Source organism: Salvelinus namaycush, chromosome 4 (assembly GCF_016432855.1).
Source record: "Salvelinus namaycush isolate Seneca chromosome 4, SaNama_1.0, whole genome shotgun sequence".
Lineage (NCBI taxonomy): Eukaryota > Metazoa > Chordata > Actinopteri > Salmoniformes > Salmonidae > Salvelinus > Salvelinus namaycush.
In genome coordinates, this window is record NC_052310.1 from 31,420,407 (window position 1) to 31,433,150 (window position 12,744).

The 12,744-nt window shown below is 44.0% G+C and overlaps 1 protein-coding gene across 2 annotated transcripts in view; it reads left to right on the plus strand.

Moving 5' to 3' along the window:
- LOC120045574 (vinculin-like) overlaps nucleotides 1-12,318 on the plus strand; it is a 60,639-nt gene extending 48,321 nt beyond the window's left edge. The window contains exons 11-23 of one of the 2 annotated variants that reach the window (XM_038990477.1): nucleotides 240-430; nucleotides 1,214-1,413; nucleotides 5,444-5,572; nucleotides 5,701-5,850; nucleotides 5,984-6,092; nucleotides 6,381-6,683; nucleotides 6,777-6,901; nucleotides 7,073-7,273; nucleotides 7,604-7,612; nucleotides 8,547-8,717; nucleotides 9,617-9,820; nucleotides 9,911-10,015; nucleotides 12,172-12,318. In XM_038990477.1, coding sequence (XP_038846405.1) covers nucleotides 240-430; nucleotides 1,214-1,413; nucleotides 5,444-5,572; nucleotides 5,701-5,850; nucleotides 5,984-6,092; nucleotides 6,381-6,683; nucleotides 6,777-6,901; nucleotides 7,073-7,273; nucleotides 7,604-7,612; nucleotides 8,547-8,717; nucleotides 9,617-9,820; nucleotides 9,911-10,015; nucleotides 12,172-12,318 — 2,044 coding nt within the window. The remainder of the gene's footprint in view (nucleotides 1-239; nucleotides 431-1,213; nucleotides 1,414-5,443; nucleotides 5,573-5,700; nucleotides 5,851-5,983; nucleotides 6,093-6,380; nucleotides 6,684-6,776; nucleotides 6,902-7,072; nucleotides 7,274-7,603; nucleotides 7,613-8,546; nucleotides 8,718-9,616; nucleotides 9,821-9,910; nucleotides 10,016-12,171) is intronic. The other variant, XM_038990478.1, reaches the window with a different exon arrangement.
- The last annotated feature ends 426 nt before the right edge of the window (nucleotides 12,319-12,744 follow it).

Below are 12,744 nucleotides of genomic sequence, written 5' to 3' on the forward strand. Positions count from 1 at the left end.
CTATATGTTTTTTCCCTCTATGTAGTTTTTCCTTGCCACTGTGCTTCTGCTTCTGCTAGCTCTTTGTGGTCTTGGACAGACTACTGTAAAGCACTTTGTGACAAAGGCTTAATAAATAAATATGATTGGTTGATATCTCTTTCTTGCCCTCATCCTCTCTCTTCTCCCCCCTCACTCTTTCACTTTGTCTCGGTTTCTCTCCTCTCTCTCCTTCCCTTCTATCTCTCCCTGTATCTCAGGGGTAAAGGGGACAGTCCAGAGGCGCGTGCGCTATGTAAACTCATTGGAGCAGCTCTCCTGACCCTGCAGGCTAAGACCAACAGAGCGGTGGCCAACATGAGACCTGCCAAACCAGCCATCACTCTGCAAGGCAAGATGGAGCAGGCCCTACGCTGGGTCAACAACCCTGGACAGGATGACAGGGGTGTGGGTGAGTGAGGGAGGGAGAAGGGGATGTGGGGAGAGGAGAGTGGAGAGTGGAGAAGGCAGGGGAGAGGAAAGGAGAGGATAATACAGTACAGTGTCCATCTTTATTTTGCACACCCCTATGTGCATGTGTGTTTATGTTGTACTCTGTTTCTGCCATGCTGCCGTCTGAGTGCAGTGTGTGAGCGGCCACAGCACAACTCAGGTAACTACTTTTACAGAGAACTGAACCATAAAGCTGTTATGCTGTACAGTGAGCTCCAAAAGTTTTGGGACAGTGACACATTTTTTTTTGTTTTGGCTCTGTACTCCAGCACTTTGGATTTGAAATGATACAATGACTATGAGGTTAACGTGCAGACTGTCAGCTTTAATTTGAAGGTAATTTCATCCATATTGAGTGAACTGTTTAGAAACTACTGCACTTTTTGCACATAGTCCCCCCATTTTAGGGGGGACTATAAACGGTTCAGCCGATATGGATGAAACCCTGAAATGAAAGCTGGCATTCTGCATTTTAACCTCAAAGTCACTGCATCATTTAAAATCCAAAGTGCTGGAGTACAGAGCCAAAACAACTAAATATTTGTCACTGTCCCAATACTTTTGGAGCTCACTGTATATCGTTTTACTATACTAAAGTTGTACTATCATGTCATTAGAGACATGGCCATGAACTCTGAGTCGCATTAGTGCACACCGTAGCAAAACATTTTGCGATGGGAAATGTTTTGCAACAAAGTCTTTCAAATCCAGTGTGTTACACATGCATTACTCTACCCTCAAGGTCAGGCAGCAATCCGGGGCTTGGTATCGGAGGGCCGCCGGTTGGCTGGAGGGCTGGGGGGACCGTACCGGCAGGACATGATTGTCCGCTGCGATCGCAATGAGGCGCTGATGACATCACTGGCAGACATAGCGGGGAGGGGAGAGGCCGAAGCCCCGCAGGCTAAAGCTACTGCTTCACAACTACAGGAAAGTCTGAAGGTAACACACACGCAGTGATGGGCAAAGATACAGGTAACTTCCAAAATAAAGGAAACACTTGAGTAAATGAGGGATACAAAGTATATTGAAAGCAGGTGCTTCCACACAGGTGTGGTTCCTGAGTTAATTAAAGAGTTTTAGTATAGCCAATTGGAATTTGTTGTCTGTATATTTGATAATTTCATTAAGGATACCATCAACACCACAGGCCTTTTTGGGTTGGAGGGTTTTTATTTTGTCCTGTAACTCATTCAAGGTAATTGGAGAATCAAGTGGGTTCTGGCAGTCTTTAATAGTTGATTCTAGGATTTGTATTTGGTCATGTATGTTTTTGCTCTTTATTCTTTGTTATAGAGCCAAAAAGATTGGAGAAGTGGTTTACCCATACATCTCCATTTTGGATAGATAATTCTTCTTCGCAATCAACATCCCATCATGCTTAGGGTCATGTATAAAAATGCTCAGTTGCCCATTATTTTGGCTACCATGCCTAGAATAAGAGATTTCAGTGACTTTGAAAGAGGAGTCTCAAAGGAGCATAGGGTGTTTAATTAAAGTGTGGGTGTGTGTCTCAGTCACCAGATCCCAACCCAATTGAACACTTCTGGGAGATTCTGGAGCGACACTTGAGACCGCTTTTTCCACCACAATCAACAAAACACCAAATTATGGAGTTTCTTGTGAAAGAATGGTGTTGCATTCCTCCAATAGAGGTCCAAACACTTGCAGAATCTATTCCAAGGCACATTGAAGCTGTTGCAGCCCAAAGCCCTATTAATGTGCTAACCACACCACCCGCATCATGTGCGCAAGCGTTGCAAAATAAATTTACACATACATGTTATTCAATCATTGCACCCACACTGCTCGCCCGCATCAACTAAAACAGAACTTGGTTCTATTTGTGACGCTTGACACGCTGCAAGTCCCGCCTCTCCAATCTCCTGCATATACCCACGTGGGTGATTGAACGATGAATTGAGGTCCACACTCCAGTCCAGTTGTTGGTGGTAATGCACCTTAAAGTTGGATGCCAACCGCCATATAAAGTCCAAAGAAGAAGAAGCCTGATGGAGAGATTACGAACTCGGTTCACCCTTTTATCTGTGGATTAATTGTCGGAGTAGAAGACCTTGTGCATTTCAGGTAAAATAAAAACCAACATTTTCTATCCCAGGACAAATTAGCTAACAACAGCAAGCTAGCTAGCTAAATTGCCATAAATGTTTAATGCCTTTCGACCTGTCCCCAAATTATTATAGTTGATTAAGAGTTTGTTATGATATTTCAACCTGCGTGTCCTGATCGCATCTGGTGTGGGTGGGCAAAATCAACATGCGCGTGAGCGGTGTGGTCAGCACGTAAGACACTTAATGTTGGTGTTTCCTATATTTTGGCAGTTACCTGTACATCAACATGCATCTTGTTACAAAATACCCTGATGTATCAAAATAAACTACAACACTGGTGCCAAAATATTTATTTAATTAAAATGTGTATTTTGTATTTTCAAAATACAGAATATACATTTGCGGGTAGCCTCCTTAAATGAATTATAAAACATTTACATTACTTATGACCCTAGGCTAATACGCTGAACAGTACAATAGCTCAGACAATTGGCACAGTTCATAGAGTTTTTAGTCTTCAGAGATTTGTGGCCCCCTATTACTCCAAATTTGCATCATTGGTGTCAGAAATTAGATACTGTGCCTCAACATGAGCTCGCAGTCAGAGGTGCAAGTGGACGAGGAGGAGAAAATGGGTTTGGAAGAAAGTCAAGGAATGGAACTCACTCCCCGAATGAGAGGGAGTGTAACTGATGGCATAGTATGGCATAGGCAATAACATAGTGTTTTTGCTTTCAACGTCGAATTCACTTTCCCCTTTTGGACCAACGTCACTGCATTATTCTCGCTCAGGAAGTGCATCCTTGTGCTTCAACTTTCTTTCAAGCTCCTCCACTCATCCACTGACCCCTCTCATGGCCTCACACAATAACGCCATAAGACTTTTGATACCAATTCAGCAAATTTGGGGGGATAGGGGGCCACAAAATTTTAAACCGCTTTTGATATTATTTTTTAAGTATTTTGAGCATTTTGAAAATATTAAAATAGGGGGCCACAAAATTTTGAACCGCTTTTGATATTATTTTTTAAGTATTTTGAGCATTTTGAAAATATTAAAATAGGCTACCATTCTCTGAAGTCTCTTGTTACAAATGACATGGTGATTTTTTTTCTTCCAGGCCATTCAAATACAATTGACAAAATAGTAATTGAAATATGTTTTTTAAATACATGTAACAAAAATACTGTCCATCTCTGAAATTACACACACAGACATATCGCTCATCAAAAATGACATTTATTTTTCTGTCATCATTCTCTATTTCTAGTCTTGGCCAAAAGTTTTGAGAATGACACAAATATTATTTTTCACAGTCTGCTGCCTCAGTTTGTATGATGGAAATTTGCATATACTCCAGAATGTTATGAAGAGTGATCAGATGAATTGCAATTAATTGCAAAGTCCCTCTTTGCCATGCAAATTAACTGAATCCCCAAAAACATTTCCACTGCGTTTCAGCCCTGCCACAAAAGGACCAGCTGACATCATGTCAGTGATTCTCTCGTTAACACAGGTGTGAGTGTTGACGAGGACAAGGCTGGAGATCACTCTGTCATGCTGATTGAGTTCGAATAACAGACTGGAAGCTTCAAAAGGAGGGTGGTGTTTGGAATCATTGTTCTTCCTCTGTCAGCCATGGTTACCTGCAAGGAAACACGTGCCGTCATTATTGCTTTGCACAAAAAGGGCTTCACAGGCAAGGATATTGCTGCCAGTAAGATTGAACCTAAATCAACCATTTATCGGATCCCCAAGAACTTCAAGGAGAGCGGTTCAATTATTGTGAAGAAGGCTTCAGGGCGCCCAAGAAAGTCCAGCAAGCGCCAGGACAGTCTCCTAAAGTTGATTCAGATGCGGGATCGGGGCACCACCAGTACAGAGCTTGCTCAGGAATGGAAGCAGGCAGGTGTGAGTGCATCTGCATGCACAGTGAGGCGATGACTTTTGGAGGATGGCCTGGTGTCAAGAAGGGCAGCAAAGAAGCCACTTCTCTCCAGGAAAAACATCAGGGACAGACTGATATTCTGCAAAAGGTACAGGGATTGGACTGCTGAGGACTGGGGTAAAGTCATTTTCTCTGATGAATCCCCTTTCCGATTGTTTAGGTTATCCGGAAAAAAGCTTGTCCGGAGAAGACAAGGTGAGCGCTACCATCAGTCCTGTGTCATGCCAACAGGAAAGCATCCTGAGACATTCATGTGTGGGGTTGCTTCTCAGCCAAGGGAGAGGGCTCACTCACAATTTTGCCTAAGAACACAGCCATGAATAAAGAATGGTACCAACACATCCTCCGAGAGCAACTTCTCCCAACCATCCAGGAACAGTTTGGTGATGAACAATGCCTTTTCCAGCATGATGGAGCACCTTGCCATAAGGCAAAAGTGATAACCAAGTGGCTCGGGGAACAAAACATCGATATTTTGGGTCCATGGCCAGGAAACTCCCCAGACCTTAATCCCATTGAGAACTTGTGGTCAATCCTCAAGAGGCGGGTGGACAAACAAAAATCCACTAATTCTGCCGAACTCCGAGCATTGATTATGCAATAATGGGCTGCCATCAGTCAGGATGTGGCCCAGAAGTTAATTGACAGCATGCCAGGGCAGATTGCAGAGGTCTTGAAAAAGAAGGGTCAACACTGCAAATATTGACTCTTTGTAATTCTTTGTAATGACTCTTCATGTAATTGTCAATTAAAGCCTTTGACACTTATGAAATGCTTGTAATTATACTTCAGTATTCCATAGTAACATCTGACAAAAATATCTAAAGACACTGAAGCAGCAAACTTTGTGAAAATGTATAATTGTGTCATTCTCAAAACTTTTGGCCACGACTGTACATTAGACATATAAAACATGTACTGATATAAATATCCATGCTGTATGTCTGTCAGGACTTGAAGGGTCGTATGCAGGAAGTCATGACCCAGGAAGTATCCGATGTGTTCAGTGACACCACCACCCCCATTAAACTACTGGCCGTGTCTGCGACTGCCCCCCCAGAGGCCCCGCACAGAGAGGAGGTACTGTCTGTCTTTCTGTTATATATACTGTCTGTCTCCTTGTCTGTGTGTATGTCTATATATGTATATTTCCTTTCTATAACGTTGTGTAGAAATTAGAGGCTAATTTGTGTGTGTGTATGTTGCAGGTGTTTGATGAGCGTGCTGGTAACTTTGAGGCCCATGCGGGTCGCCTGGGCGCAACAGCGGAGAAGGCGGCGGCCGTGGGATCAGCCAATAAGAACACAGTTGAGGGAATACAGGCTACCGTTAAACACACCAGAGAACTCACTCCACAGGTACGTGTGTGTGTGTGTGTGTGTGTGTGTGTGTGTGTGTGTGTGTGTGTGTGTGTGTGTGTGTGTGTGTGTGTCCACGGACTTAGTCTTTAGATAGACACAACAATGATGTTGATTATGAGTGTGTGTTCAGGTGACCTCCGCAGCTCGTATCCTGTTGAAGAATCCAGGTAACCAGGCGGCCTACGAACACTTTGACACCATGAAGAACCAGTGGATTGACAATGTAGAGAAACTCACTGGTAACACTCACACACACACACTCGCATGCATGCATATGCAAACACACACACACACACGTGGACACACACCCAAAGATTTCTGAAGGCTGTGTACTGTATGTTTCACTCTTCCTCATGTCTCTTTGTGTGTGTGTGTGTGTGTGTGTGTGTGTGTGTGTGTGTGTGTGTGTGTGTGTGTGTGTGTGTGTGTGTGTGTGTGTGTGTGTGTGTGTGTGTGTCTGTGTGTGTGTGTCTGTGTGTGTGTCTGTGTACGTGTCTGTCTGTGTGCTTGCATGCGTGTGTGTGCAGGTCTGGTGGATGAAGCCATAGACACCAAGTCTCTGCTGGATGCGTCTGAGGAGGCGATAAAGAAGGACATCGATAAGTGTCGTGTCGCCATAGCAAATGTACAGCCGCAGATGCTAGTTGCCGGGGCGACCAGCATAGCTCGGCGAGCAAATCGCGTACTACTGGTAGCGAAGAGAGAGGTGGAGAACTCAGAGGACCCATGGTTCAGAGAAGCAGTGAAACGTGCATCAGATATACTCAGCCACACTATATCACCTATGGTTATAGATGCTAAGGCTGTGGCCGGAAATATACAGTACCCAGGTACTTACACGCACGAACACATATATGCCTTGTTTCTGCCACTTGTATGTACAGAATTTGACTGTAATTCATGCCCATACCTCTCCCACTCAGCCCTTCAGAAGGCATTTTTAGATTCTTGCCTCAGAATTCTGGCTGCTGTTGGGAAGGTCAGAGAAGCCTTCAGCCTCCCGGAACCAGACTTCCCCCCTCCACCCCCAGACCTAGACAAGCTACACGTGAGTACAAACACACACACACAGTGTTACACAAACTCTTGAACTGTTTCAGCGTCAGGCATTGTTAAATAAAACAAGAAAAACAATTCTATCTGGGGCTTACATCTAGGTGGGGCCTACATCTCTCCGCCCGTCTGACCGTCTTTCTGTCCGTCTGTCTGTCCCCTCCAGGTGAGTGATCAGGAGCAGGCCCCCCCTAAGCCCCCCCTACCAGAGGGAGAGGTGCCCCCTCCTCGCCCCCCACCTCCAGAGGAGAAAGAGAGAGACAAAGATGAAGACTTTCCAGAGCAGAAGGCAGGAGAGCTGCTCAGTGAGCCCATGATGGTGGCTGCTAGGCAACTACACGACGAGGCACGCAAGTGGTCCAGCAAGGTTAGCACACACCACACACACACACACACACACACGTACATACACACGTACATATGCTGCTCTGGTGTTAGGGTGCTAGCCATTAGCTTTAGTGCAGCTGTAAGTATGTGCTAGTGTGTATGTGTGTTAGTGCAGGTGTTCATGCATTTCCCAGACAGGAGTAGACCTACTGTATATGGTTTAGCTGTGCTAGTAGGCCCTACCAGTGGTATTACTGTGGTAATGCAGTCTTAGTTCCAGTGGTAATGTAATCTTATTACCAGTGGTAATGTGATTGTACAGGGTTTAGTACAGAGTTTTACTGCAGCTACTGTATTAATATCTACAGAGGAAGGATTGGTTATGACAAATAGGAGAGTTATGGAGGGGTTATGGTTATGATAGAGGAGACATGTGGAGTGGTTGGGTATGACAGACGTGGTTCTCTGATGTCCTGTGTGTCTCTACTCTGAGTTGTACAATAAAGGGATTTCTCCAACACGACTGTGTTGCTGAAATATGAAGATCTGGGAGCTGATTCCAATTTCAGACGAAAACTGGAAACTGTCATCTGAGAAAGGTGTCTGCATGCTGTGTCTCTAATCTAACCTTCCAACATGAGTAGGGTTGCAAAATTCCCTTAACTTTACCACAAATTCTCAGATTTTCCAGAAAGTGTAGGATTCCGTATTTCTTGCTTATTCCTTTCTGATTCCGGGAATCTTCCAACCAGGATTTCTGGAAAACCTGGGAATTTTGGGAAAGTTACGGGAATTGTTTAACCCTAAACAGAAGGACTAGAACAGAACAGTCTTACAGAGTCTGGACAAAAACACAATTCTCTCTCTGTCAGAGTCAATATTGGTTTGGTTTCTGTCTACTACACAACATTGAAACAATTATAGAATACTTTTGTACCTGTCTGTACCTGTATCTAAATTAACACTGTAGCCCAGGCTGACTCCCTCTCCCCCTACCACAGCTCTCCTCATTGCTACCTGCCTAGCCCAACTCTTCCTTCCCCTCCTCTCTCCTCCCTGATAGAACTGTCTGCCTCTTCTCCTCTCTTTTTTCCGTTCTCCCCCAGTGGTAGTATCGCTTTTTTCCCTCCATCCTCTCATTCCTCCTCCTCCCGACTGTAGACTTCCTCTTGTCCTTCTCTCCATTCAGTGCCTGTCATACTAACGCTCTACTTTCTACATTCTGCCCTCTTATCTATCTCCTCGTCCCTCTGCCTCTCTCCTCACCCCTATCACTCCTACATCACTCCCCTCCTCTCCTCACCCACCCCCAGCCTGAGGAAGAGGAGGGTGTAGAGGTAGATGATGAAGACGAGTTTACTGACGGTGAGGATGACTATGAGCCAGAGCTGTTGATGATGCCGTCTAACGGCAATGCCGTAAATCAACCCATCCTAGCCGCCGCACAATCGCTTCATCAGGAGGCGCGCAAGTGGTCCAGCAAGGTACTGGCCACTGCATCCCCTCTGCATCCTGCTGTTGAAAAAGTAACTTACTGTTACTATGGGAACAAGTCATTTACTGGTACTATGGGAACTTGTAATTTACTAGGATTACGTTTTCAGAGAGGTGTAGACTACATCCTGACTGCATCCCATCTGCACCGCTACTATGGAAACTCTCGGCTCTGCATCCTGCTGTAACCATGGGGACATCCAATCAGCTATGGCTGCTGCATTACTCCTGGACACTTAGTTGACACACAGTTGTGTTTACATTGTGTTGTTGGGGTTATGTTAAGGTTGCCTGTGAGGATTGTTGTTGGAATGGCACCTTTGTTGCACCTGCTGGATAAACTGATACTGGCTTCTCAAGTCCCTCCCTTGGGTAACTAAGTGGTTTAGAGGAGGAGCCAGTTGCTCGGACTCTGCCTTTGTCCAACCTGTGAAGCCAAGGATGACAGCTTCTCAATACTTTCTGGGTGATGTAGTGTTCCTAGCTGCCTGCTGTTGGTAGGATGACACTTCCTGCTTTGCCTGATGATAAATATTAACCTCCACCTGACCATCATCACATGGTATAACCTATCGGCGCTGTATGTGAGTGTGTGTGTGCGTGCGTGCCCGAGTGTTGTAAAACATTCTAAATCAAGCTCAAGAAAACTAACTTTTGGACTACACATTTCCATTACACATGATCGTCAACCATTGAAGATCAATGTCTGAGAACATAAATGTATGAAAGACTATTAACACAGAGGCATGGAGAAGTGGAACGTGAAACACGTCAGATGCATTCAGGAGTACCCCACCCATCCACAATACTAACTCCATCTTTCCCATTGTCCCTCCCCCCAATTTCCCCCATCACACTAACCCCTCTCCCCTTCCCCCTTCCTCCACAGGGAAATGACATCATTGCGGCAGCCAAGAGGATGGCATTGCTGATGGCTGAGATGTCCCGGTTGGTACGCGGCGGCAGCGGTAATAAGCGGGCTATGATCCAGTGTGCTAAAGACATTGCCAAAGCCTCAGATGAGGTCACCAGGCTGGCCAAAGAGGTGGCCAAGCAGTGTACTGACCGACGCATCAGAACCAACCTGCTGCAGGTACACATACACAAGCACGCACATACAAACACACACCTGCACGCACACTCACTCAGGGGGTGTACTGTAACATGCTGTTTATGTGTCCAGGTGTGTGAGCGTATCCCCACCATCAGTACTCAGCTGAAGATCCTGTCAACAGTCAAAGCCACCATGCTGGGACGAACCAACATCAGCGAGGAGGAGTCTGAACAGGTGAGAGAGAAAATTAAGAAAAAAAATCCTCAGCAATCTACACACAATACCTCATACTGACAAAACGAAAACAGGTTTTTCAAATGTATTAAAAGTAAAAAACAGAAATACCTTATTTACATAAGTATTCAGACCGTTTGCTATGAAACTTGAAATTGAGCTCAGGTGCATCCTGTTTCCATTGATCATCCTTTGATGTTTCTACAACTTGATTGGAGTCCACCTGTGGAATATTCAATTGATTGGATATGATTTGGAAAGGCACACACACTGTCTATACAAGGTTCCACAGTTGACAGTGCATGTCAGAGCAAAAACCAAGCCATGAAGGAATTGTCCGTAGAGCTCCAAGACAGGATTGTATCGAGGCACAGATCTGGGGAAGAGTAGCAAAAATGAGAGAAGGACCTTGGTCAGGGAGGTGACCAAGGGAGGGAGGTGACCAGGGAGGTGACCAAGAACCCGATGGTCACTCTGACAGAGCTCTAGAGTTCCTCTGTGGAGATGGGAGAACCTTCCAGAAGGACAACTATCTCTGCAGCACTCCACCAATCAGGCCGGAAGCCACTCAGTAAAAGGCAAATAACAGCCCGCTTGGAGTTTGCCAAATGGAACCTAAAGACTCTCAGACCATGAGAAACAAGATTATCTGGTCTGATGTAACCAAGATTCAATAATTTGGCCTGAATGCCAAGCATTATGTCTGGAAAAAACCTGGCACCATCCCTACGGTAAAGCATGGTGGTGGCAGCATCATGCTGTGGGGATGTTTTTCAACGGCAGGGACTGGGAGACTAGTCAGGATCGAAGGAAATATGAACAGAGCAAAGTACTAACTCCCCAAATACATACCCAAGACTCGAGGCTGTAATTGCTGCTTCAACAAAGTATTGAGTAAAGGGTGTGAATACTTATATAAATGTGATATTAAAAATATATATATATATAAATGAGCAAACATTTCTAAAAAACTATTTTTGCTATGTAATTATGGGGTATTGTGTGTAGAGGATAAAAACAATTTAATCAATATTAGAATAAGGCTGTAACCTAACAAAATGTGGAAAAAGTCAAGGGGTCTGAATACTTTCTGAAGGCACTGTATATATTTTCAAACCTGTTTCAACTCCTTTGCTCCCCCAAAGGCTACAGTGTTTAACTTCTCTGCGCTACATTTTCCTAAACAACCGCTGAATTGCAGGGCGCAAAATATTACTAAAAATATTTATAATCATGCAATCACAAGTGAAATATACCAAAACACAGCTTAGCTTGTTGTTAATCCACCTATCGTGTCAGATTTTGAAAATATGCTTTGCAGCGAAAGCAATCAAAGCTTTTGTGAGTGTATCAATCAATGATACAACAGCTAGCCCCAAATTAGCACGGTCACAAAAGTCAGAAAAGCAATAAAATGAATCGCTTACCTTTGATCATCTTCGGATGTTTGCACTCACCAGACTCCCAGTTACACAACAAATGTTCTTTTTGTTCGATAAATATTACTTTTATAACAAAAAAACGCTTTTTGGGTTGCGCGTTATGTTCAGAAAACCAAAGCCTCGTTCCGTTCGACGAAAATTCCAAAAAGTATCCGTAATGTTCGTAGAAACATGTCAAATGTTTTTTATAATCAATCCTCAGGTTGTTTTTAACAAACATAATCGATAATATTTCAACCGGACCGTAACCTATTCAATAAAAGAAAGAAAGAAAATGGAGAGCAACCCCTCTCGCGCGCAGGAACTAATCAGAGGACACCTGACTACTTTTGAAATATCTCGCTCATTTTTCAAAATAAAAGCCTGAAACTATGTCTAAAGCCTGGTCACAGCCTGAGGAAGCCATTGGAAAATGAATCTGGTTGATACCCCTTTAAATTGATGAAACACAGATTAAAATAAAATAAAATCACTTCCTGGTTAGATTTCCTCAGGTTTTCGCCTGCAGAATCAGTTTTGTTATACTCACAGACAATATTTTGACAGTTTTGGAAACTTTAGAGTGTTTTCTATCCTAATCTGTAAATTATATGCATATTCTACGATCTAGACCTGAGAAATAGTCCGTTTACCTTGGGAACGTTATTAAAAAAAAAAAAAATAACCTGACCCCTAGCGTTAAGAGGTTAACCTCTCTCTCCCTCCAACATCCAGGCTACAGAGATGCTGGTCCATAATGCCCAGAACCTGATGCAGTCAGTTAAGGAGACCGTGAGAGAGGCCGAGGCTGCTTCAATCAAGATCCGCACCGATGCAGGCTTCACCCTGCGCTGGGTCCGCAAGACCCCCTGGTACCAGTAACAGACACGGGTGCCAACACACACACACACACAAACAAACAGGTGTAGTTTTACGGCATACTCTGTATGTGTAGTTAGTAGAGTACACCTAACGACGTCCCTGTTGAAATAAGTTTGAGTTGTTAGCTCCAAAGTTCAATTTATCCGTTACCATGTTATTATGTAGGACAACAGCTTTAATATATATTTTTAGTATGTTGGGTTTCAAGAGTTTTTTAGCATGAAGAGTTTTTATATTTTCTAACCGTGGTGACTTCTTTTTTTACCTGTCCCATTCTAAATGAATGTCACCGGCCCACTTCAACCACTGGTACACAATGAGTGGGTCCTAAATGGCACCCTATTCCCTATATAGCGCACTACTTTTGACTACAGCCCTATGGGCCCTGATCAAAAGTAGAGCACTACATAGGGATTAGCATGTGAC